Source organism: Dama dama, chromosome 24 (genome assembly GCF_033118175.1).
Source record: "Dama dama isolate Ldn47 chromosome 24, ASM3311817v1, whole genome shotgun sequence".
Classification (NCBI taxonomy): domain Eukaryota; kingdom Metazoa; phylum Chordata; class Mammalia; order Artiodactyla; family Cervidae; genus Dama; species Dama dama.
In genome coordinates, this window is record NC_083704.1 from 55,940,444 (window position 1) to 55,963,371 (window position 22,928).

The following is a 22,928-nucleotide window of genomic DNA, read 5'->3' on the forward strand; positions in this document are numbered from 1 at the left end:
ATTGTATGTATCCCATACCTTCTTCATCCATTCATCTACTGATATGCACTTGCAATGAATATAGGGGTGCCTGTATCTTTTCAACTTAGTGTTTTTATTTTCTTTGGGTAAATACCCCCACCCCCTTATCCTTCTACTCTCCCCCCCCCCCCTTTTTTTTTGGCAGCCTAGAAGGCATATGGGATCTTAGTTCCCCAACCAGGGATCAAACCTGCACCCCCTTGCATTGAAAGCGTGGAATCTTAACCACTGGACTGCCAGGGAAGTCCCCATCCTTTTTCTCTTAATCCTTTCATGTATGTCTAGGCTCTTAACACTTCTTTACAGTCATTATGACATTAATTGTAAACTCTGTAAGTGCTTATTGTTAGGCACCAACATAAGCACTTTGCATATATTAACACATTTGATCCACATAACACTAATAAGGTAGGCACCATTATTATGTATTTCATAGTTGAGGAAACTGAGGTACAGAGAAATTATATATCTTCCACAGGCTCACAAACTTGTAAGTAGCAGTGCTCAGGGAGTCTAGGTCAGAATCCAGTTTTAACTACCTAAGAATGCTATCTCCAGGTCATTTTACCAGTAATTATGAGAGGCTGGTGATGTATTCTCTCATTTTTTATAAATAAGGCAACTGAAGCTTAACTGCTTTACTGTTACACAGCTAGAAAGTATCAGGGCTGGACCTCTGGCTTTCAACCAAGTCCATGTTCTTTCTGGTAACCAGCCTGCTCTAGAGGTTGAGTATAAGGCCCCTAGTGCCTGGTTGACAGAGTCAAACCCCACTCTGTCAATTACTGGCTTGCTGACATTAGGTTAGTTCTGTGTTTGTTTTCTCATCTGTAAAATGAGAATGAGAACATGAATACCAACCGTACAGAACTGTCGTGATGATTAAATGAGTTATTAGGTGTCGAGTGCCTGGAGCATAGTGAGCATTCAGTAGGGTGTCAGCTATCACTTTTAAGTTCTGAACCAGCATTGCCCAACAGAAATACAATGTGAACCAAACAGTAATTCTAATTTTTTTCTAGTAGCCGCATTTTAAAAAGTAGTAAAAAAATAAGTAAGATTTTAAACATATTTTACTTAACCAAAGATATTCCAAACTGCAATCAATTTTGTAACGACCCACATTGTAATCAATTTAAGCTTAAGAATGAGCTAAGCCTCGAAATTTCGGTGTGTATTCTATACTTTATAGCATATCTCAGCTTGGACCAGCCACGTCACTTGGGACTGGAGGCAGAGCAGCCCATGAGAGGCCCCCCCGCAGTCGCGTCCTCATCCCGCTACAGTTCTCGACCGCGACCAGCCGGCCGGCGCCCCGGGCCCCGCCCCGCGCCCCTCCCAGGTTACGTCATAGAGCCCACAGGCCCTGCCGGCGGGGAGACCCGGGCCCGGCCGCGTGTGCCGGGCCTCTCGCATCTTCCCCTCTCCCTGCACTCGGGTTCTAAAAGGAAGCGACGACCAGCACACAGAGCAGCGGGGGAGGTCGGCCGGTCCTCCCGCCGCCCAGGCAGCAGCAGCAGCAGTAGCGGGCGGGCGGGAGACGCGCATCTGAAGCCCCCTCACGTATTTCGCCCGCCACTGCACTCCTCCGCTTGGCCGCTACTCCGCCTAGGTCGAGGCGGCGGGGCCGGCCCCTATTGGTCCGCCGCGGCCCTCCGCCCGCCCCCTCGCCCCACTTATTGGCCGAAGCCGCCGCGCCCGCGGGATAGGCGGCGGCGGCGCCCCTCCCTCGCGCCGGCCCTCAAGAGGGCGACGAGGAAGCGGCCGCCTCCCTGCGTCCCGCCCCTCGGGCTCGCTCGCTGGCTCCCGGCTCCTCCCGGCCCTCTCCCGGCTCCCTCCGGCTCCGGCTCCGGCGCGGCGGCGGCGGCGGCGGCGGCGGCGGGTAGGTGCAGCGGCAGGCGGGGCCCGATCGGAGGGGCGGCTTCCTCACTGTTCCCGGGACTGCCCGAGCCTCGCCCCGCGGTCGCCCGGGACCCCACCAGGCCCGCCCGAAGCGGGGAAGGGCGGTGGCCGCCGGCCTGCGGGACGCGGGGGCGGTCGGGCGAGGGGGGCCTGCGGGCGCGATCTTCCAAGTCTTGGAGGCACGATAAGGGGGCCCGCCGGGCGGGGCGGACCGAACCGAGAGGGTCTGGAGCGACGGGGCTAAGCCGCACTTCTCAGGCGCGGGATTGGGGCTGAGCCGGGTGAGCGAGGGTCGGCTGCAGCCTGGGGCCCTGGGTGGGGCTCGGGGACACTGGAGAACTCAAAGGTCGTGCTGTGAGGCTTTTGAGGGTCAAGTGAAGTGGGGCGGAGGTGAGCCTCAGAGAGGGTGCTGGGTTGGGGGTTACGGGAGGAGGTAGGGGGTAGTCGAGAGAACGTGGCCCCAGGCTGGGCTCTCCCGGCGCGCGCTGCCCTAGCACTGTTTGGGGAGTAAGCGTGTGTCTGGCTGCGGGAGTGCGCATGGGTCGCTGCCCGCGGATGCGAGGATAGGACCTGGAGGGGCAGTTAGAAATGTTACCCAGAACGGAGATCGTGATTTAGCACATGGGCCAGGTTCTCCACTAGTGTGTTGCCTTAGCTGTTCTTTGGAGAAATTACTCCTTGGGGGTGGGGGGAAGTGTCAGGGTTTTGCTTTCATACAGGAATGGGTAAAGTGAATGCATTTGGTGCTTTGGGGAGGAGACAGGATTACATTTAGCTTTGTGTTTTAGGGACCCAGACCCAGAGTGAAACGTGCTTCTCAAGATAGTGTTACCCAGCTTTCTCCCGGGAACCCCCTCTTCTCCCCTCCCTCTTCGGTCCAGTTACAGTATTGCTCCCCAGGGCCTCTCGATTCCCTTTCCATGGCTCCCTAGGATTGCTGTGTTTCTTGCTCTGTGTGTGTCCCGCCCATTTCCCTGCCGCTGCACTTTTGGCAACTGCCTGTGCTCTTTCCCAGGGATGGTTGTGGCATTGCATCAGGGGATATTTGTGCTTGTAATTTGCTCACTCAGCCCAGGAAGGGGGAGAATAGTATGCTGCAGAGATGGGGGCTGGGGGAGGGGGAGGTGGTGCCGTTCGCTGGGCTGGGCAGACAGAGAAATGGGTGTGGTGAGGGAATACAGCTGCTCTAGGCCTATAGGGTAACACTGCCCAGTCATCAGCTCAAAGAGATTCAAAGAGCGGCAGCAGCAGCTATTTTTATAAATCAGTCCTGAATCCAAGCTGAGCACATGGATTTAGAGTGAACAGTTGTCATGCTCTAACTATTACGGTCTGGGTGTTTGGTCGACAACACTAGAGTTGCTAAGCAAGAGACTCCCTCTGTACAGTGCAGGGGGTACTTTACTTGCAACGTTTTAACTTTGCCTTTTTCAACTCTCTTGTACAGGACGTGTCTCTTCTGGGGGTGTCTTTTAAATTGTTGTGGTTTGACGGTCCATACTGCTGCTTTTTAAATGAAATGTTTTTACCTCATTTATACACTTGCTGTCAGATATGGCTTAAATAGAATAAAGCTATCACTTCTTGAGTATTTGCTGTCTTCCAGGCACTAGTTATAGGTGTTTATTTCTAGGTGAGGAAATTGAGACTGATGGAAATCAGAGGTCACACAGATTAAGTGGCATCAACACCAGGGTCCTTCTGACTCCCACACAGTAGTTCAGAAACTGTAGGTTCACACAGGGGTGAGTCAAGCTCTTGAGAATTTATTCGTGCAAAGTAATCTCACTGGAGAATGATAAGCCAGATATCAATTTATTTATGTCCAAAGTTTTAAGTGCCGTGTGAACAACTGGCATTAATTACCTGCAGGCCCAGGACACCTTCTTTGTTTCTGGACAGGCAAATCAGTAATAAGAGTGCAGTTGATTATTGAATTGAAACTAAGAGCACTGGATGTTCTTAGGGAATGTTTTTTTTTTTTTAAATATGGAACGCTTCACGAATTTGCGTGTCATCCTTGCGCAGGGGCCATGCTAATCTTCTCTGTATCGTTCCAATTTTAGTATATGTACTGCCGAAGCGAGCACCTTAGGGAATGTTTTAATCAAGTTACAGAAGCCTAGTGGGTCCGCCTTCTTTCTCCATTGTGCAGACTCACATATTTACTCACATATTTATATTGGACAGTGCTGGGGAGATTCTAACACATTTCCTCACTGTCTCAGTTTTTTTTTTTTTTTAATAATTTTATTTATTGTTGGGCAGGGACTTTTTCTAGTTGTGGCGAGAGGGGGCTACTCCGTAGTTGCAGTGCGTGAACCTCTCATTGAGTTGGCTTCTCTTGTTGCCTAACACGGTCTCTAGGTACTGGGGGTTTCGGTAGTTGTGGTACTCAGGCTCTAGAGCACAGGCTTAATAGATGTGGTGCACAAGCTTAGTTGCTCCGTGGCATGTGGGATATTCCTGGATCAGGGATCAGGGATCTAACCTGTGTATCCTGCATTGACAGGTGGATTCTTGACCACTGAGCCGCCAAGGAAGCCTCTTCAGTTTTTTTAAGTTGTCTCTGCATATATTTGTCATTCCAGCATATACTTACTTGAGTTAAAATTCCCAAATTTATAAATAAGTTTATATTACATATTTAAAAAGTCATTTTCCATTGTTTGGTGACAGTAAAGGAAACACCTGGATTTTCTTAGGTTTACGTGGCTTGGCTTTATTTTTTTAGAGGGTATAAAAATGTTTGTGTACTAATTGGCTTTCAAGGGAGAGAGTGACAAGTTTGTCAAACGTTTTCAGAGTGGCTTGAGAACAGGGAAAGATGCTTGCAGTTTTAATTTTGGTTGTAGAGTGGGGGTGGGTGGGGATGAGCTTTCCCTTGTGTGGTTTGAACCTCCCACCTACATCAAGATAGGTGGCTTTGTTTTAGAGATGTGGTTCCTAATCATCTTAGGGTCTTCTTCTTTTCGCCGATCTTGTCTCTGAATTTGATGATCCATCCTTTGGCTGTGTAAACTTTTGCTGTTGACACTTCAAATTTTTGGCATCGCTATTCTCCTTTTCCTCTTTAAAGTATTAATCATCAGTTGTTGATATGTAGGTTTTATTTTTCCTTAAAAAGCAAGGACATCTGAAAAAAACATTTTGAAGTTGTCTGGATATAGTTCATATGATTTGCTTAATTTGAAAAGCAAACTGAGTAGATATCTCTGATTTCTTTGTCCTTCTAAATGGCATTCTTAGAACCAGCTCGTGTGTACGTGTGCTCAATCAGTCTTGTCCAGCTTTTTCTGACTTCATGGTCTATCACCAGGCTTCTGCATTGGCAGGCAGTTTCTTTACCACTGTGCTACCTAGGAAGCCCCCAGAACCAGCTTACTGTGATAGCCTTATTGCTTGGAATGAGTGTGTTGAGGACAATTAGGGTCAGGAAAGGGGATCAAGCAAACATATTGCGCATTCTTCTTAGAGCTTTCTACCTTCTTAGAGCATTCTACGCTAATTTCTGAGTGCAGAACTTAGGGGAACTGTTTTGTATGTCATTAAAATTTTAAGCTGGAAAGTCAACCGAGTTGACTTTTGTGATTCTTCACAGGTTAGACAGTTCATCTTGTCACCGTAAAACCTGTTTTATTAGTTTGCATTTATCTTTTGACATTTATTTATAACCTTTCCTCACCCCCTTCCTAATTTTACAAGGAATATGCAATTAAAAAAAAATCTTTTACTTTGAAATAATTTTAGATTACAGAAGAGTTGTAAGGATAGTACACAATTTCTCTATGCTCTTCATCCAGCTTCCCTTAATGTTAGGGTTTTATATAACCATGATAAATGTATCAAAATTAAGAGATCAAAATTAGTTTGACATTAGCAACTGACCTACAACAGATTTTCCTGTGACTTCCCCAGTTTTTCCACACTGATAGCCTTTTTGTGTTACAGGATTCAGTCCAGGATACCACATTGCACTTAGATGTCGTGATCCCTGAGTTTCTTCCGGTCAGTGACAGTTTCTTGGTTTCTCCTTGCCTTTGACACTTGACACTTTTGAAGAGTAGTGATCATTTGTAGAGTGTTCCTGAATTTGAGTTTTCTGTTTTCTCTTTTTTTGTTATTTTGTTTTGTTTTTTCTCTTGATTAGTCTGAGATGAAGCATTTTAGGGAAGAATATCAAAGAGATAGTATGCCGTTCCTGTCACACATTTTGTATCAGATGATATCTGATATTAACATGGCTTATTGCTGATGTTAACTTTAGTAACTTGGTTTTAGTAACTTGACTGCCTCGTTTTTTATAAAGTGACTCTTTTTCCGTTTCCTTGCTTCATTTGTTAGAAGCTAGAAATGAGTCACTGAGTCAGGCCCACACTCCAGGGCAAGGGAATTTAAGCTCCACCTCCTGAGTATCAAAGACTTTGTGAGCATATGTTAAAACCACCCACAGTAATTAGTAAATATCTCAGAGAGGCTATACAAGGACCTGATTTTTTTCTTAAAGTTTCATTCTCTAATGTCAGTGAAACTTGCCCACAGCAGCAATTACTGTGCTATTCTAGTGGTGATTTTCTATTTCTCTCATTCCTCCTACATTTATTATTTGGAATTCTTCTGTAAGAAAGATTTGTACTTTTCCTCCCATTTACTTACTTTAATCATTTAGTATGGATTCATGAATATTTTTCCCCCTTTGGGTTGTATTTCATTGTATAAATTCTTCTAGTTCTGACCATTTGGCACCTATGTTCTTTTGACACGTCCCCCTCCTACCCTGTCCCTTTTTTCTTTTTTGGAGCACATTTTTACTTTCTGATGTCACAGATGCTCCAGTCTGATCTTGTATTTTCTCTGCCTCAGTCCTAGAATCAACCATTTCTCCTGGTTTCTTTTATTGGAGGAAAATATTTAGAAACCAAGATCTGTTTTCTAAATGAACTGGGTGTACTCATTGCTACTGGGATATTACTGCTTCTTGACACTCTTAGGGAACAGAGTTAGGAAATATGTATACTGACCCAGGTATACATCTGATTTTTGTTTTTTTGGCCACCCCTCACGGAGTATTAGTTCCCTGACCAGAGATTGAACCTGTGCCTTCAGCAGTGAAAGGACAGAGTCCTAAGCACTGGACCGCCAGGGAATTCCCTACACATACCTGTTTCTGTATCTACTTGTATATAAATATAAACATGGGTTCATACTGGTCTCTCTGACTCTAATCCAGCATCACAGAGTTCATTGTAGTATTCCCCTCCTTGCTTATTTGTAATTTCTTTCTCTGACAGTGAGATACTTGGTTCTTTTTTTTTTTCCCCTAGGTTCTGTGAGTCCTTCTAGTGAATTTTCTTTCTTTTTTTTTTTTCCCATTTATTTTTATTAGTTGGAAGCTAATTACTTTACAATATTGTAGTGGTTTTTGCCATACATTGACATGAATCAGCCATGGATTTACATGTGTTCCCCTTCCCGATCCCCCCCCCCCCGGAGATACTTGGTTCTTATTATTTATAATAGATTTACTTAATAGTTCAACCCTAATCTGTGTGTAAAGTAGCAAAGTACAGGGTTTTCTTTTAGTATTTCTTTTTTTTTAATTTAATTTTTAACTGGAATATAGTTGATTCACAATATTGTGTTAGTTTCAGGTGGAAAATACAGTTTTAATTGTCACCTAAGGTAAATTCCAAAGCATCTTGTGGTTAACCAATTTAAATTATATTCGTATAATATTGGTATTTTAAATTACTATTTTTCAGTTCCAGTGGAGAGATGAAATCATTTGCCCTGGCTAAACAGGGAATGAGTGACTTTAGCTGAAATTGGTGACCTAGTCTCACTCCCAACGATAAGCTTAATCTCAATCAAAGCAACCTCTTCATAGCAAGTATCTTGACTATCTTTGTCCCTTCTTGGTGGGATTGTTCCTTTAATTAACAAAGCTCCTGGATCTTAGTGTTTTTTTTTTTAATTTTAAACTTTGGGAGTGTTGAGAGCAAGAACAGTTACTTTACTGGACTTCTTTCTACTTGCAGAATCATAGACTTGAAAGAGATCTTAGAGATAATCTAATGCAGCTTTCCACATGGTACAAGTGAATCCTCCAGCCCTTTCTTTTCATAAGTACTCCCCTAGATAGGGATTTCATAGCTGGTGGCTATCAATTCCAGGTTTGCAAGTTTGTCCTTTTTGGAAGACTTCCTTGATAAAGATCTCAGAGGTGCCTCCCTGTAGTTTTTATTTACTGGTTCTACTTTTGCTCTCTACAGTTATTCCCTGTAGATCCAGTGTCCACTTTATAACTATTCAGTGACAGTTACTTTGTCCTACTTAAATTTTTTCTTTTCCAGACTAAACAGTTTTTTCCTTCTAGCCATGTCTTCTGAAATGTGCGATCTAAATTTTTACCGCGTTGGGCCTTACCCTGTGGACATGCTACAGTCTGTCACATATGTTCTGTCCTCTAGAGCTTCTGAGGACAGCTCAGATGGTTCAGTTTTGGGAGACCCAGTTTCGATCCCTGGGTGGGGAAGATCCCCTGGAGAAGGGAATGGCAACTCATTCCCCATTCTTCCCTGGAGAATTCTATGGACAGAGGAGCCTTGTGTGCTAGAGTTCCTGGGGTCGCAGAGAGTCCCGACACAACTGAGCCACTAACACACACACAGATACTACTGTATTAGGCCTTGAAAGTAAAGTGGTTAAGGAATTAGAAATGATCCCTGCCCTTAGGGAGCTTAGTTTCCATCAGTGCTGCTTCAGAATAAATTAGGTTCTTTTTTCTTCCAATATCCACTTTTTTTCAGTGTTAGTTTATACTTGTCTGATAGTAAGCGCATCTCTAGGTCTTTTTTTCTCTAGAGCTGCTGTTAACCAAAGTCTTTGTTGGTTTCTTGAGACTATGTATAGGACTTCTTTACACTCCAGTAAGTGAAGTCTCTTAGTCATGTCGAACTCTTTGTGACCTCATGGACTGTAGCTTACCACATTCCTCTGTCCATGGGATTTTCCAGGCAAGAGTACTGGAGTGGGTTGCCACTTCCTTCTCCAGAGGATCTTCCCGACCCAGGGATCAAATCCAGGTCTCCCACATTGTAGGCAGACACTTCACCATCTGACCCACCAGTACACTCCTATATCCTTTCTGTAATTCCTGATTTCTCTCCATTGTTTCAAAGGGGACCTTTTGAATCCTGATTCCATTCTCTTTGCTTTATTTATCCTTTCTATGTCTATAACTTTGATATGTTCTTTCTTTATTTTTATTTGTATAGATTAATATTCAGCTAGAGAATTCCAAGATCAGATCCTGAAGTGAAGTGAAAGTCACTCAGTTGTGTCCGACTCTTTGTGACCCCATGGACTATACAGTCCATGGAATTCTCCAGGCCAGAATACTGGAGTGGGTAGCTGCTCCCTTCTCCAGGGGATCTTCCCAACCCAGGGATTGAACCCAGGTCTCCGTCATTGCAGGTGGATTCTTTACCAACTGAGCCACAAGGGAAGCCCTCAGTTCAGTTCAGTAGCTCAGTCATGTCCAACTCTTTGCGATCCAATGAATCGCAGCACGCCAGGCCTCCCTGTCCATCACCAACTCCCGGAGTTTACTCAATCTCATGTCCATCGAGTCGGTGATGCCATCCAGCCATCTTATCCTCTGTCCCCTTCTCCTGCCCCCAATCCCTCCCAGCATCAGGCTCTTTTCCAATGAGTCAACTGTTTGCATGAGGTAGCCAAAGTATTGGAGCTTCAGCTTCAGCATCAGCCCTTCCAATGAATACCCAGGACTGATCTCCTTTAGGATGGACTAGTTGGATCTCCTTGCAGTCCAAGGGACTCTCAAGAGTCTTCTCCAACACCACAGTTCAAAAGCATCAATTCTTTGGTGCTCAGCTTTCTTCACAGTCCAACTCTCACATCCATACATGACCACTGAAAAAACCATAAGCTTGACTAGACAGACAGACCTTTGTTGGCAAAGGTCTGCTTTTTAATATGCTATCTAGGTTGGTCATAACTTTCCTTCCAAGGAGTAAGCGTCTTTTAATTTCATGGCTGCAGTCACCAACCCCTGCTACTGCTGCTAAGTCACCTCAGTCGTGTCCGACTCTGTGCGACCCCATCCCTGGGATTCTCCAGGCAAGAACACTGGAGGGGGTTGCCATTTCCTTCTCCAGTGCATAAAAGTGAAACGTGAAAGTGAAGTCGCTCAGTCAGGTCCGACTCTTCGCGACCCCATGGACTGCAGCCTACCAGGCTCCTCCATCCATGGGATTTTCCAGGCAAGAGTACTGGAGTGGGGGCCATTGCCTTCTCCCACCAACCCCTAGTAGTGTGTAATTAGAAACAAAACTTAATGTTTATTTTCTCCTTACTTCTGACTTTATTACTTAAGTATTAAAGTATTTCCGAAAGAGATCTTGATTCTTATTTTCTGCTGTAGTTTGTGTGCAAAATTGTAATTAAAATATTTTACATCTTATGACCCTAAAGGCACAGCTAGTTTCCTTCAAACAGTAGTTATTGATTACTGATTGAAGTTAGTTTATAAGATTTTTTCATTATGACAAAGTATAGATTCTGACTTATAAGTGATTCACATATAAAATACTTACAGCCTCTCTCTCATCCCTTACCCCACCCCCACCCCACATATGTTGAGACTGTCATGAAAAAAAACTTAAAAAGCTTTGAGAAGATTATGCTATATTCTAAAAAAGGGAAAAAAATGGAAAAATTTAGGGGAGATTGGGGATCGGTGGTGAGTAGAGAGACCCTTAAGAAAAAGTTTGCTTCATTAGCGTTGTTGTTGTTATTAAACTGTCTGAAATTCTCAGATATCGTTCTGCTGTTGTTAAACTGTCTGAAATAATACGATATCTTTTTTTTTTTTTTCGCTGTTGTTAAATGCTGTCTGAAGTTCTCAGATATCATTTAGATTATAACCCATTTTCTCTTTTAGGAATAGAAATACACAGGAAGATTCTAGAGGGCTCTCAATTGTTTTCTTATAGGTAGAACATATTGGAGAAATGTGTATTCAGATCCTTCGTCCATTTTAAATTAGGTTATTTGTTTTTAATCCATGAACTTTAAGAGTTCTTTATATAAATTACATATATATATTGTTCTTTATATTACATATATATATGAGACAAATCCTTTGTCAGATATATGTGTTATAGTATGGCAGTACTAGCACTGAACCAGGTGTCAAAAAACAAGAGTTTAGGTCCAAACTCTATCACAAAAGAGTTTTGACGTCTGGGGCAACTCAGTGAACCTTTTTATTTACAGAATCAGGGTGCTGAGCATACCTATCTCACAGAGTTGTTGTGAGAATTAAGAGATATGTAAATGGGGAAGGCACCCTTTAAAATGCTAGTGAGATATTGCCTAGTGGTCCAAGTAAAATTATAATCTTGGTGGATGTGGAATTGGTGGTGAGTTTTGGTGTTTTCAATGGGAATTGCATTGCCTCTAAGTTTCATTTTACCATATATATGGTAAATTGGCTATAAAACGATGAAATTCATAGACTCATGAAACTACTGTGAGGCCCAGAATAATTGTCTTCTTTGAGGTCACATACCACAAAGCTGAGTCAGGACTTGAACTTTAATTTCTAGCGTTCTTTTTACTATGTTCAGTTTAATAGCACAGATCCTTCTGAGTCTTCTTTACACATAGCATTGTGATAAGTGCTGTGGGTGATTTTGGGTGTGTGTGGTGTGTTTGTGTGTAGACACATACTTTTATTTTTTGAGCGGGTAACACTGAAAGTGGATTGGCTGGTTTGGAAGGTAGGTGTATATTTATTTATTTATTTTTTGGTAGGTGTATATTTAACCTTTTAAGAAATTGCCCTGCAAATGGCTTCCTTATTGCCTTCTTTCTAGATTCCATATATATGTGTTCAGTTCAGTTCAGTTCAGTTGCTCAGTCATGTCCGACTCTTTGCAACCCTATGGACCACAGTACACTAGGCCTCCCTGTCCATCACCAACTCCCAAAGTTCACCCAAACTCATGTCCATTGAGTCGGTGATGGCATCCAACCATTTCATCCTCTGTCGTCCCCTTCTCCTCCTGCCCTCAATCCTTCCCAGCATCAGGGTCTTTTCAAATGAGTCAGTTCTTCGCATCAGGTGGCCAAAGTATTGGAGTTTCAGCTTCAGCATCTGTGCTTCCAATGAACATTCAGGACTGATCTCCTTTAGAATGGGCTGGTTGGATCTCCTTGCAGTCCAAGGGACTCTCAACAGTCTTCTCCAACACCACGGTTCAAAAGCATCAATTCTTCGGTGCTCAGCTTTCTTTATAGTCCAACGGTCACATCTGTACATGACTACTGGAAAAACCATAGCCTTGACTAGATGGACCTTTGTTGGCAAAGTAATGTCTCTGCTTTTTAATACGCTGTCTAGGTTGGTCATAACTTTCCTTCCAGGGAGTAAGCGTCTTTTAATTTTATGGCTACAGTCACCATTTGGAGTGATTTTGGAGCCCAAAGTAAAGTCTCTGCTTTTTAATATGCTGTCTAGGTTGGTCGTAACTTTCCTTCCAAGGAGTAAGCGTCTTTTATTTTTATGGCTGCAGTGATTTTGGAGCCCCAAAAAATAAAGTCAGCCACTATTTCCCCATTTATTTGCCATGAAGTGATGGGACCGGATGCCATGATCTTAGTTTTCTGAATGTTGAGCTTTAAGCCAACTTTTTCACTCTCTTCTTTCACTTTCATCAAGAGATTCTTTAATTCTTCTTCACTTTCTGCCGTAAGGGTGATGTCATCTTCATATCTGAGGTTATTGATATTCTCCCAGCTGTCTTGATTCCAGCTTGTGCTTCATCTAGTCCAGCATTTCTCATGATGTACTCTGCATATAAGTTAAATAAGCAGGGTGATAACATACGGCCTTGACATACTCCTTTTCCTGTTTGGAACCAATCTGTTGTTCCATGTCCAGTTCTCACTGTTGCTTCCTGACCTGCATACAGATTTCTCAAGAGGGAGGTCAGGTGGTCTGGTATTCCCCTCTCTTGAAGAATTTTCCACAGTTTGTTGTGGTCCACACAGTCAAAGGCTTTGGTATAGTCAGTAAAGCAGAAATAGATGTTTTTCTGGAACTCTCTTGCTTTTTTGACGATCCAATGGATGTTGGCAATTTGATCTCTGGTTCCTCTGCCTTTTCTAAAACCAGCTTGAACATCTGGAAGTTCACGGTTCATATATTGCTTGGAGAATTTTGAGCATTAATTACTTTGCTAGTGTGTGAGATGAGTGCAATTGTGCAGTAGTTTGAGCATTCTTTGGCATTGCCTTTCTTTGGGACTAGAATGAAAACTGACCTTTTTCCAGTCCTGTGGCCACTGCTGAGTTTTCCAAATTTGCTGGCATATTGAATGTAGCACTTTCACAGCATCATCTTTTAGGATTTGAAATAGCCAAACTGGAATTCCATCACCTCCACTAGCTTTGTTCGTAGCGACACTTCCTAAGGCCCACTTGACTTCACATTCCAGGATGTCTGGCTCTAGGTGAGTGACCACACCACTGTGATATTATCTGGGTCGTGAAGATCTTTTTTGTACAGTTTTCTGTGTATTCTTGCCACCTCTTCTTAATATCTTCTGCTTCTGTTAGGTCCATACCATTTCTGTCCTTTATTGAGCCCCTCTTTACATGAAATGTTCCCTTGGTATCTCTAATTTTCTTGAGGAGATCTCTAGTCTTTCCCATTCTATTGTTTTCCTCTGTTTCTTTGCTTTGTTCACCAAGGAAGGCTTTCTTATCTCTCCTTGCTATTCTTTGGAACTCTGCATTCAAATGGTTATCTTTCCTTTTCTCCTTTGCCTTTAGCTTCTCTTCTTTTCTCAGCTATTTGTAAGGCCTCCTCAGACAACCATTTTGCTTTTTTGCATTTCTTTTTCTTGGGGATGGTCTTGATCCCTGTATCCTGTACAATGTCACAAACCTCTGTCCATAGTTCATCAGGTACTCTGTCTATCAGATCTAGTCCCTTAAACTTATTTGTCGCTTCCATTGTATAATCATAAGGGATTTTATTTAGGTCATACCTGAATGGTCTAGTGGTTTTCCCTACTTTCTTTAATTTAAGTCTGAATTTGGCAATAAGAAGTTCATGATCTGAGCCACAGTCAGCTCCCAGCCTTGCTTTTGCTGACTATATAGAGCTTCTCCATCTTTGGCTACAAAGAATATAATCAATCTGATTTCGGTGTTGACCGTCTGATGATGTCCACGTATAAAGTCTTCTCTTGTGTTGTTGGAAGAGGGTGTTTGTGTTCTCTTGGCAACACTCTATTAGCCTTTGTTCTGCTTCATTCTGTACGCCAAGGCCTAATTTGCCTGTTACTCCAAGTGTTTCTTGACTTCCTACTTTTGCATTCCAGTCCCCTATAATGAAAAGAACATCTTTTTCGGGTGTTAGTTCTAAAAGGTCTTGTAGGTCTTCATAGAACCGTTCAACTTCAGCTTCTTCAGCATTACTGGTCAGGGCATAGACATTCATGATATTGAATGGTTTGCCTTGGAAACAAACAGGGATCATTCTGTCATTTTTGAGATTGCATCCAAGTACTGCATTTTGGACTCTTTTGTTGACTATGAGGGCTACTCCATTTCTTCTAAGGGATTCTTGCCCACAGTAGTAGATACAATGGTTATCTGAGTTAAATTCACCCATTCCAGTCCATTTTAGTTCGCTGATTCCTAAAATGTTGATGTTCACTCTTGTCATCTCCTATTTGAGCACTTCCAATTTGCCTGGATTCATGGACCTAACATTCCAGGTTCCTATGCAGTGTTGCTCTTTACAGCATTGGAGTTTGCTTCTGTCACTAGTCACATCCACACTGGGTGTTTTGCTTTGGCTCCATCTCTTCATTCTGTCTGGAGTGTGTATATATATATATATATATGTGTGTGTGTGTGTGTGTGTTAGTATACAATTTTTTTTTTCCTCTCTAACTTACTTCACTCTGTATGACATCCACATCACTATAAATGATGCACTTTCATTCCTTTTTATGGCTGAGTAATATTCCATTGTATAAATGTACAGCATAAATGAACAACATTGTAAAGCAGTTATACTCCAATAATAAAGAAATTGCCCAACTTTTTTCCATGGTGATTTTACTATTTCTGTGTCCTCACCCACAGTGTAGGAGAGTCTTAGGGTGCATGGGTATTTAAAAGCTCCCTGCTGCTGCTACTGTTTTGTCATTAAGTTGTGTCTGACTCTTTCAAACCCCATGGACTGTAGCCTGCCAGGCTTCTCTGTCCATGGGATTTCGCAGGCAAGAATACTGGAGTGGGTTGCCATTTCCTTTTCCAGCTGCAGGTGATTTTTAACTTTTTAAACTTGGTTTTTTATTTCTCCATGTTTTTTTTGGCCATGCCAGGTGGCTTGTGGTCTTTTTTAGTTCCCCAGCCAGGAATTGAACCCTGGGGCCGAACCAGTGAAAGCTCTGAGTCCTAACCACTGGACTGCTGGGGAATTCCCTAATCTTCCTTAGTTTTGATGGGTTCTCTAGGACTTTGTTCTGTTGTTAATACTTTTTAGTAGGTAAGAAATGTCAGCTTAAAGACTTGCCTTGTGTTATGTTCCAAAGGAAATGTATTAGTAATATATGAATGCCTCAGTTTATACGATTTGGGATGTTGGGTCCCTTTTGGTGATGGAACTGCTGCGCAGTTCTGCTGCACACTGATGATTCCTGAACCTGTGTATATTAAAAGCTGTATGATTGGGGAGAAAAAAAAGCTATATGATTAATATTTTAAAGGCCAGAGGTATGAGAGAGATGTTCAAGAGTAGTTTAATTCTGAAATAATTAAGACTTCATGTGTCCATAGATTCAATGGATCATAAAGAATCAAAGTAAGCATAGTTGCTATTACTCTAAAGTTGATATCTTAGGTAGTTTTTTATCATTATCAACTTAGTTTATAAATAGGTTGGGCTGTAACTATGTTCTTTTACTTGAATTATTCCATCATAGAGCCTGTTAACTGACTGTTAACTCTACTTTCAGTTTCATTACTAATCATAAAGTCGGCTGATGTTGCACCTAGATTTTCATATCAGGTGTTCATGCAGGGGAACTTAGTCAGAAAAGACAGTTGTTTTATTGTTTTTAAATGAAGTGACAACACAGGTCCTTGTATACATTTTTTTCCTTTAATTAATGAATTGCTTGGATATTTTTAGTAAAATTAGAGACTTTCTTGTTATTGAATGACAGTTTTGTCAGGTAAAGGGTCTTCAGTTCAGTTCAGTTCAGTCGCGTCCAACTCTTTGCGACCCCATGAGCTGCAGCACGCCAGGCCTCCTTGTTGAACACCAACTCCCGGAGCCCACCCAAAGGGTCTTCCCTGTAGCTCAAATAGTAAAGAATCTTCCTGCAGTACAGGAGACCTGAGTTTGATCCCTGGGTCGGGAAGATCCTCTGGAGAAGGGAATGGCAATCCCCAGTATTCTTGCCAGGAGAATCCCATGGACAGAGTAGCCTCATGGGCTACAATCCATGGGATCACAGAGTCAGACATGACTGAGTGACTAACGCTATGCTTTGTCAGGTAAAAAGGGCTGTGTTCATACATAATGGAGATGGTCACCAATTGTGACAGTTAATCTTAAAGACAGACCAATAAATTGATTGAGAGGTGAGTTGTTAGAATAAGAAATAACGACTTTAATCAGAAAGCTAGCAGACCAAAAAGATGGCAGAATAACATCTCAAAAAACTATCTTCTGGGCTTCCCTGGTGGCTCTGTCATAAAGAACTCGCTGGCCAATGCATGAGACATGGGTTTGATCCCTGATCCGGCAAGACCCCATGTGCCCTGGAGCAACTAAGCCTGTGCGCCACAACTACTGAAGCCCAGGCTCCTTAAAGCCCGCACTCTGCAATGAGAGAAGCCACCACAAGGAGAAGCCTGGGCACTGCAAATGGAGATTAGCCCCCACTCGCCTCAACTAGAGAAAAGCCTGCACAGCAACAAAGACCCAACACAGCCAATGATAAATAAAATTATATGTTGAAAAACCCATCTTCCCTCAGTCTGAATTTGGACTCCTTTTGTATACAGGAGAGGGAGGGGCCGTCTGGGCACTGACCAATGGCTGAGGAGAACCACTAACGGTCGCTGGTTGACAGTTGCTCATTAACGGTTGCTTGCTTGGGGGAGGTGCTCATTGTGGCACCAACCAATGGCTGAGCAGAACCACTAACTGTCGCTGGTTGACAGTTGCTCATTAACGGTTTCTTGCTTGGGGGAGGTGCTCATAGTGGCACCAACCAATGGCTGAGCAGAACCACTAACGGTTGCTGGTTGACAGTTGTTCAGTAACGGCAGCTCCAGCAGCTATCAATGTGTGTGCTGGCCTTGATGCCTCTATACTCGGAGCAGAAAGATGGGACACCAGAAAGTGACCAGGACCTCCAGCCCTCAGTGGAGCTAGGCTTGCAGATGGTGGAGACCTTGGTGGCCTTGCAGAGGCCGTTGACATGCCCATTAGTGGGATCACTGAGGTGGCTGGTTCCGCCTGCGACTGGCCTCACTCGTCAGCTGGTGACTGATGAGATAGCCTGGGGGCTGTTGTCCCCAGAGCGGGCAGGCCTGGTGAGCTAGTTGTGGCCACATGCGGGAGAGGTGCTTCAGAGCTGCCCGTGCCCTGCCTTAATGGAGTGGGGTCTGGCCTCAAAGATGGAGGAAGGGCCCCTCACACCTCAGGTTCGGGCTGGGGAGGCCGCTATTACTGGATACATGGTATTTATGTGTGCTGCTTGGTTTGTAAAGAATCTCTGCTATATGGTAATTTCAGATTTCATGCATAGTATTTTTTTTTCAATTGAGGTTTATATTTTATTTTTTTATTATAGCTGATTTATAATGTGTTTGCTTTCAGTGTACAGCAAAGTAATTTAGTTATACGTATTTTCATTTTCTTTTCCATCATGGTTTAGACAAGATATTGAATATAGTTCCCTGTGCTGTACAGCAGAATCTTGCTGTTTATGTTTTATATGTAGTAGTTTGTATCTGTTAATCTCAAACTCCTAATTGAATCCTCCCTCACCCTCGTTCCCTTTGGTAGCCACAAGTTTGTTTTCAATATGAGTCTGTTTCTGTTTTGTAAATAACTTCATTTGTGTCATATTTTAGATTCCACATATAAGTGATATCAGTTACTGTTCTTTTTGTGGAGAAATACCAGTATACTTTATTTTCTTGAAATCAGCCTTTTTGTTGTTGTTCTAAGATTGTTTTGTTTAAAACCAGTGAAATGAAACTGTTAGATTTTTAAGGGTCTTATTTTTGAAATGTTGATTATATTATTCAACCTAATTCAGTAAGTGATTTTTTTTTTTTTTTGACTGCCATGCAACTTGCAGAATCTGTCTCCTGACCTGACCTGACCTGGTGGTAAAATCCCAGAATTCTAACCAGAAGGCCAAGAGGGAACTCTTGGCCTTTTGAGTCTCTTACACATTCTAGGTTCAGTTTAGGTTCTTTGGGTATAAGACTGTGTGGCTTAGATGATAAAGAATCTTCCTGCGTTGCGGGACACCTGGGTTTGATCCCTGGATTGGGAAGATCCCCTAGTGAAGGGAATGGCAACCACTCCAGTGTTGTTTTTTGGAAAATCCCACGGACAGAGGAGCCTGGCAGGCAGAGTCGAACCCAACTGTGTGACTAAAACTTTGACCTTCAAGTGCTGCCTTAAGAAGTCCAAATATTTAGTGTATTTGTCAGTTTTTTGTGTGGTTTTTGAATTCTGTTTTTTAATTAAACCTGTAACTTGGAGATAATTGTTGATTCATATGAAGTTGTAAGAAAACAATACAGAGAGATCTTTTGTACCCTTTGCCCTAGTAGTACTTTGCAAAACCATATAACAAGAATATTGACATAGAAACAGTTAACAGTAAATGGTACATCCCCTCTGGAAAACAGTTTGGCAGTTTGCCTGAGTACAACTGCTGGGTCATATGGTAGTTGCCCGTTTAGTTTTTAGAGAAATGACATTTATGTTGATATAATGTGGCAGTCTGGGCTCTGTAAGTGGCCTTCACTGATACTGCACTGATGCTTGCCTACTTCAGGGATGAAGTTTGGGATCCACTCCTTGGTCCCTGACTCCATCCTAGAGAGGGTTCCACCTTTGCCATACGGTAGTGTTGGGACTACTGTGTTTTCTCTGGTGTTTGGCTGAAGTAAAGTGGTTATTGTCTAAAAGTTTTCTGTCTTGCTTGGCTGCCTCTTTCCTGGTCCTTGGGCTAAAGTGAGCAGAGTTTTGTTGGAGTTTTCCTTGTCTGCACTCTTAGGTGTTTCTGGATTGCCAGGCTCGTCATTTCCAATATTGAGATATATTAGACAAAAAGAAAACCCAGGGAACTCATAACTTTTTTGTTCCTTAGTTTTCCAAGGTCCCTTGACATTTTACTGTCTTCTCTCCACCTTTCAAAGTCTTAAGTTTGTTTTATATATGTATAATATCCAGGATTTTTAGTTGTAACTAATGGGAGGAAGAGGAAAAAGTAGATCTGTATTTTCCAAGAAACATAAGAGTTTTTGTATTGTTTTAAAAATGACATTTATTTTTTTATTTATGAGAATGTATATTTAATGTAGAAAATTTAGAACATAAAAAAATGAAAGAATAACAACACTTTGATATATAATCTTTTAGCTGTTTTCTGTGAATATACATACTTATTTTTCTTCATACATAAAGTATGAACTGTTTATACTATTCAAGGACTTTCCACTTAACTATTATAAGTATCATTCCTTGTCAGTAAATGTTTATGTATAATGACATTTTTTGGTGGTATCAGTTAACTTGTAATGTATATATTCAGGAGGTGATCCATATGTGTTACTCTGCTAGGTTAAGTGCCTAAGAGAGAGTCCCCATACATAAAAAGGATGTACTGTTTCCCATGAATCTCAGTGTTTAGACATGAATTTTTTACAAAAGGGAGTCTGAAGTAAATCAGATTTAGCTATTAGTTTCAGAAACTCTGGGTGTATGGGTAGATACTTAGGTTTTATAAGTATCCACATGTCTTTATGAATGCTATTTTGATTGAAATTCTTGTTCATATTTTCCATTATGTCATAAGAGGGGTCATTATACTTTTTAGGAGAAAATCAGAGATAATAATGGCTTTTTGTTTTTTCTTGGAGGAAATAGGAGATACCAGCAGTGTTTGTTTCAGTAAACCCTAGCATTAGTTTTCTGCTGGAGTTTGCAAAACATAAGCCAGAATGATTTTAATATTTTTCCATAGTGCAACTTTTTCTAATTGCTGTGTAATATATTTCCAGATGTTCAGATTTATTGGGAAGTTTAGATTATTTCATAGATTGGGATTTTTTAATATTTGATGTCCAGATTCATGTAGCAGATCTAATTAAAAATTATTGTATTTCATTTTTCCACTTTGTATCTTTTTCTTAGTATCATGAATAGTTGCACTGTATGTCAAACTGAAACTAATAATGATAAAATCACTTTACAGATAAGCATACATGTAGAGGTATATAATATTTGGAGTTGTTTTAGTTTCTATTTCTTAAATATGAAGGTGTGTATGTCATAGTTTAGAAAGCTATTCTTTCAACCTAACATGGAGTCATTAATTAGACATAAAATTGTAATGTTACTGCTTAATATTTTTGAAACTTCAAAATCGTATCACTTTACTTTTGCTTTTCCAAAAGTGATAAGTAATGCTATGAAAAATTTTTTTAATTTAGAAAAAGGAAAATATTTACCAAGTTACCAGTCTTCATATTCTTTTTACAAGCAGTTAATCATTGAGGAGTGCTCAGCAAGCTGTTTCCTCTTTGCCAGTCTCTATAGCTTATGGTTTGGAACATTCATCACTATCTGATAGTAAACCCCAAATGTCCCACACCAACCTCATTGGTCTCCTCCACGTCTGTTGTGGCAGATTGTGTTCACTCTCTTTAATTCCTCTACTGTACCAAAATCAGTGATTGCATAAAAGATTGTACATGGAGTCTGGTTTCATAGTTTGTTTCTAAGAAAATACTTTAATGGAAATCATTTAAAATGTCTCAATAGCCCTATAAATGAAATTGGAGACTGACTGTAATATGACTTACTGGCAGAGGATGTATATGTATGTTTTAAAATCTTAGGCTTTTCAGAGGTGGTGCTGTTTAATAAGACTAAATGTGAATCAAGATATGTTTATCATCTCTTCCCTTATCTCTTCATTTTTTTCTTCATGTTTGTCCTGTATTATGTTTGGTAATATGGAGCACTAAAGAAAGGTAAAAGTCATCATCAGTTCAGTTCAGTTCAGTTCAGTTGCTCAGTTGTGTCCGACTCTGCGACCCCATGAATCCCAGCATGCCAGGCCTCCCTTGTCCATCACCAACTCCTGGAGTTTACTCAAACCCATGTCCATCGAGTTGGTGATGCCATCCAACCATCTCATCCTCTGTCGTCCCCTTCTCCTCCTGCCCCCAATCCCTCCCAGCATCAGGGCTTTTTCCAATGAGTCAACTCTTCTCATGAGGTGGCCAAAATACTGGAGTTTCAGCTTCAGCATCAGTCATTCCAATGAACACCCAGGACTGATCTCCTTTAGGATGGACTGGTTGGATCTCCTTGCAGTCCAAGGGAGCTTGTGCAGTCCAAGAAGCTTGTGCTTCTTCCAGCCCGGTGTTTACCATAATGTACTCTGCATATAAGTTAAATAAGCAGGGTGACAATATACAGCCTTGATATACTCCTTTCCCGATTTGGAACCAGTCTATTGTTCCATGTCCAGTTCTCACTGTTGCTTCCTGACCTGTAACAGGTTTCTCAAGAGGCAGGTCAGGTGGTCTGGTATTCCCATCTCTTTCAGAATTTTCCAGTTTATTGTGATCCACACAGTCGAAGGCTTTGGCGTAGTCAATAAAGCAGAAATAGATGTTTTTCTGGAACTCTCTTGCTTTTTTGACGATCTAGCAGATGTTGGCAATTTGATCTCTGGTTCCTCTGCTTTTTCTAAAACCAGCTTGAACATCTGGAAGTTCACAGTTCACGTATTGCTGAACCCTAGCTTGGAGAATTTTGAGCATTACTTTACTAGCGTGTGAGATGAGTGCAATTGTGCGGTAGTTTGAGCATTCTTTGGCATTGCCTTTCTTAGGGATTGGAATGAAAACTGACCTTTCCCAGTCCTGTGGCCACTGCTGAGATTTCCAAATTTGCTGGCATATTGAGTGCAGCACTTTCACAGCATCATCTTTCAGGATTTGAAATAGCTCAACTGGAATTCCATCACCTCCACTAGCTTTGTTGGTAGCGACGCTTCCTAAGGCCCACTTGACTTCACATTCCAGGATGTCTGGCTCTAGGTGAGTGATCACACCACTGTGATTATCTGGGTCGTGAAGATCTTTTTTGTACAGTTCTGTGTATTCTTGCCACCTCTTCTTGATATCTTCTGCTTCTGTTAGGTCCATACCACTTCTGTCCTTTATCGAACCCATCTTTGCGTGAAATATTCCCTTGATACCCTCTAATTTTCTTGAGGAGATCTCTAGTCTTTCCTATTCTGTTGTTTTCCTCTGTTTACACTGATCGCTGAGGAGGTCTTTCTTATCTCTCCTTGCTATTCTTTGGAACTCTCTATTCAAATGGGAATTATCTTTCCTTTTCTCCTTTGCTTCTCTTCTTTTCACAGCTAATTGTAAGGCCTCCTCATCATACCTTCTCTTAAATGTATAATATTATTCAGAAAAATCAGACATGTAATCTGTGGGTGTTAAAATAACTTTTTTCTTGTAGGGAAAATGCAGTGATTAATTGAAGTAAATTTTTCAGTTAAACTCACTTTTAAAGTCTTCATAAATGGGAAGTTTTCTAAATGAAACAAAATTTTTCCAGAATGTGACACATGCTGAGTAATTAAAAAAAAAAAAAGTTTATGATGGGACTTCCC

General features: G+C 41.7%; 1 protein-coding gene and 1 non-coding gene across 8 annotated transcripts in view; one reads left to right on the forward strand and one right to left on the reverse strand.

Moving 5' to 3' along the window:
* Positions 1-1,789: 1,789 nt before the first annotated feature.
* The window catches only part of MAP4 (microtubule associated protein 4), a 150,242-nt gene continuing 129,103 nt past the window's right edge, over positions 1,790-22,928 (forward strand). For 2 of the 7 annotated variants that reach the window (XM_061128710.1, XM_061128713.1), the window contains exon 1: positions 22,192-22,341. In XM_061128710.1, the coding sequence (XP_060984693.1) occupies positions 22,328-22,341 (14 nt within the window). In that variant the 5' untranslated portion in view covers positions 22,192-22,327. Of the gene's footprint in view, positions 1,904-5,874; positions 5,932-22,181; positions 22,342-22,928 lie in introns of those variants that run through there. The other 5 variants (XM_061128706.1, XM_061128707.1, XM_061128709.1 and 2 more) reach the window with 4 other exon arrangements.
* On the reverse strand, positions 3,907-4,013 carry LOC133046367 (U6 spliceosomal RNA). Its single transcript, XR_009690497.1, has one exon. It is a non-coding gene; the product is annotated as a U6 spliceosomal RNA (small nuclear RNA).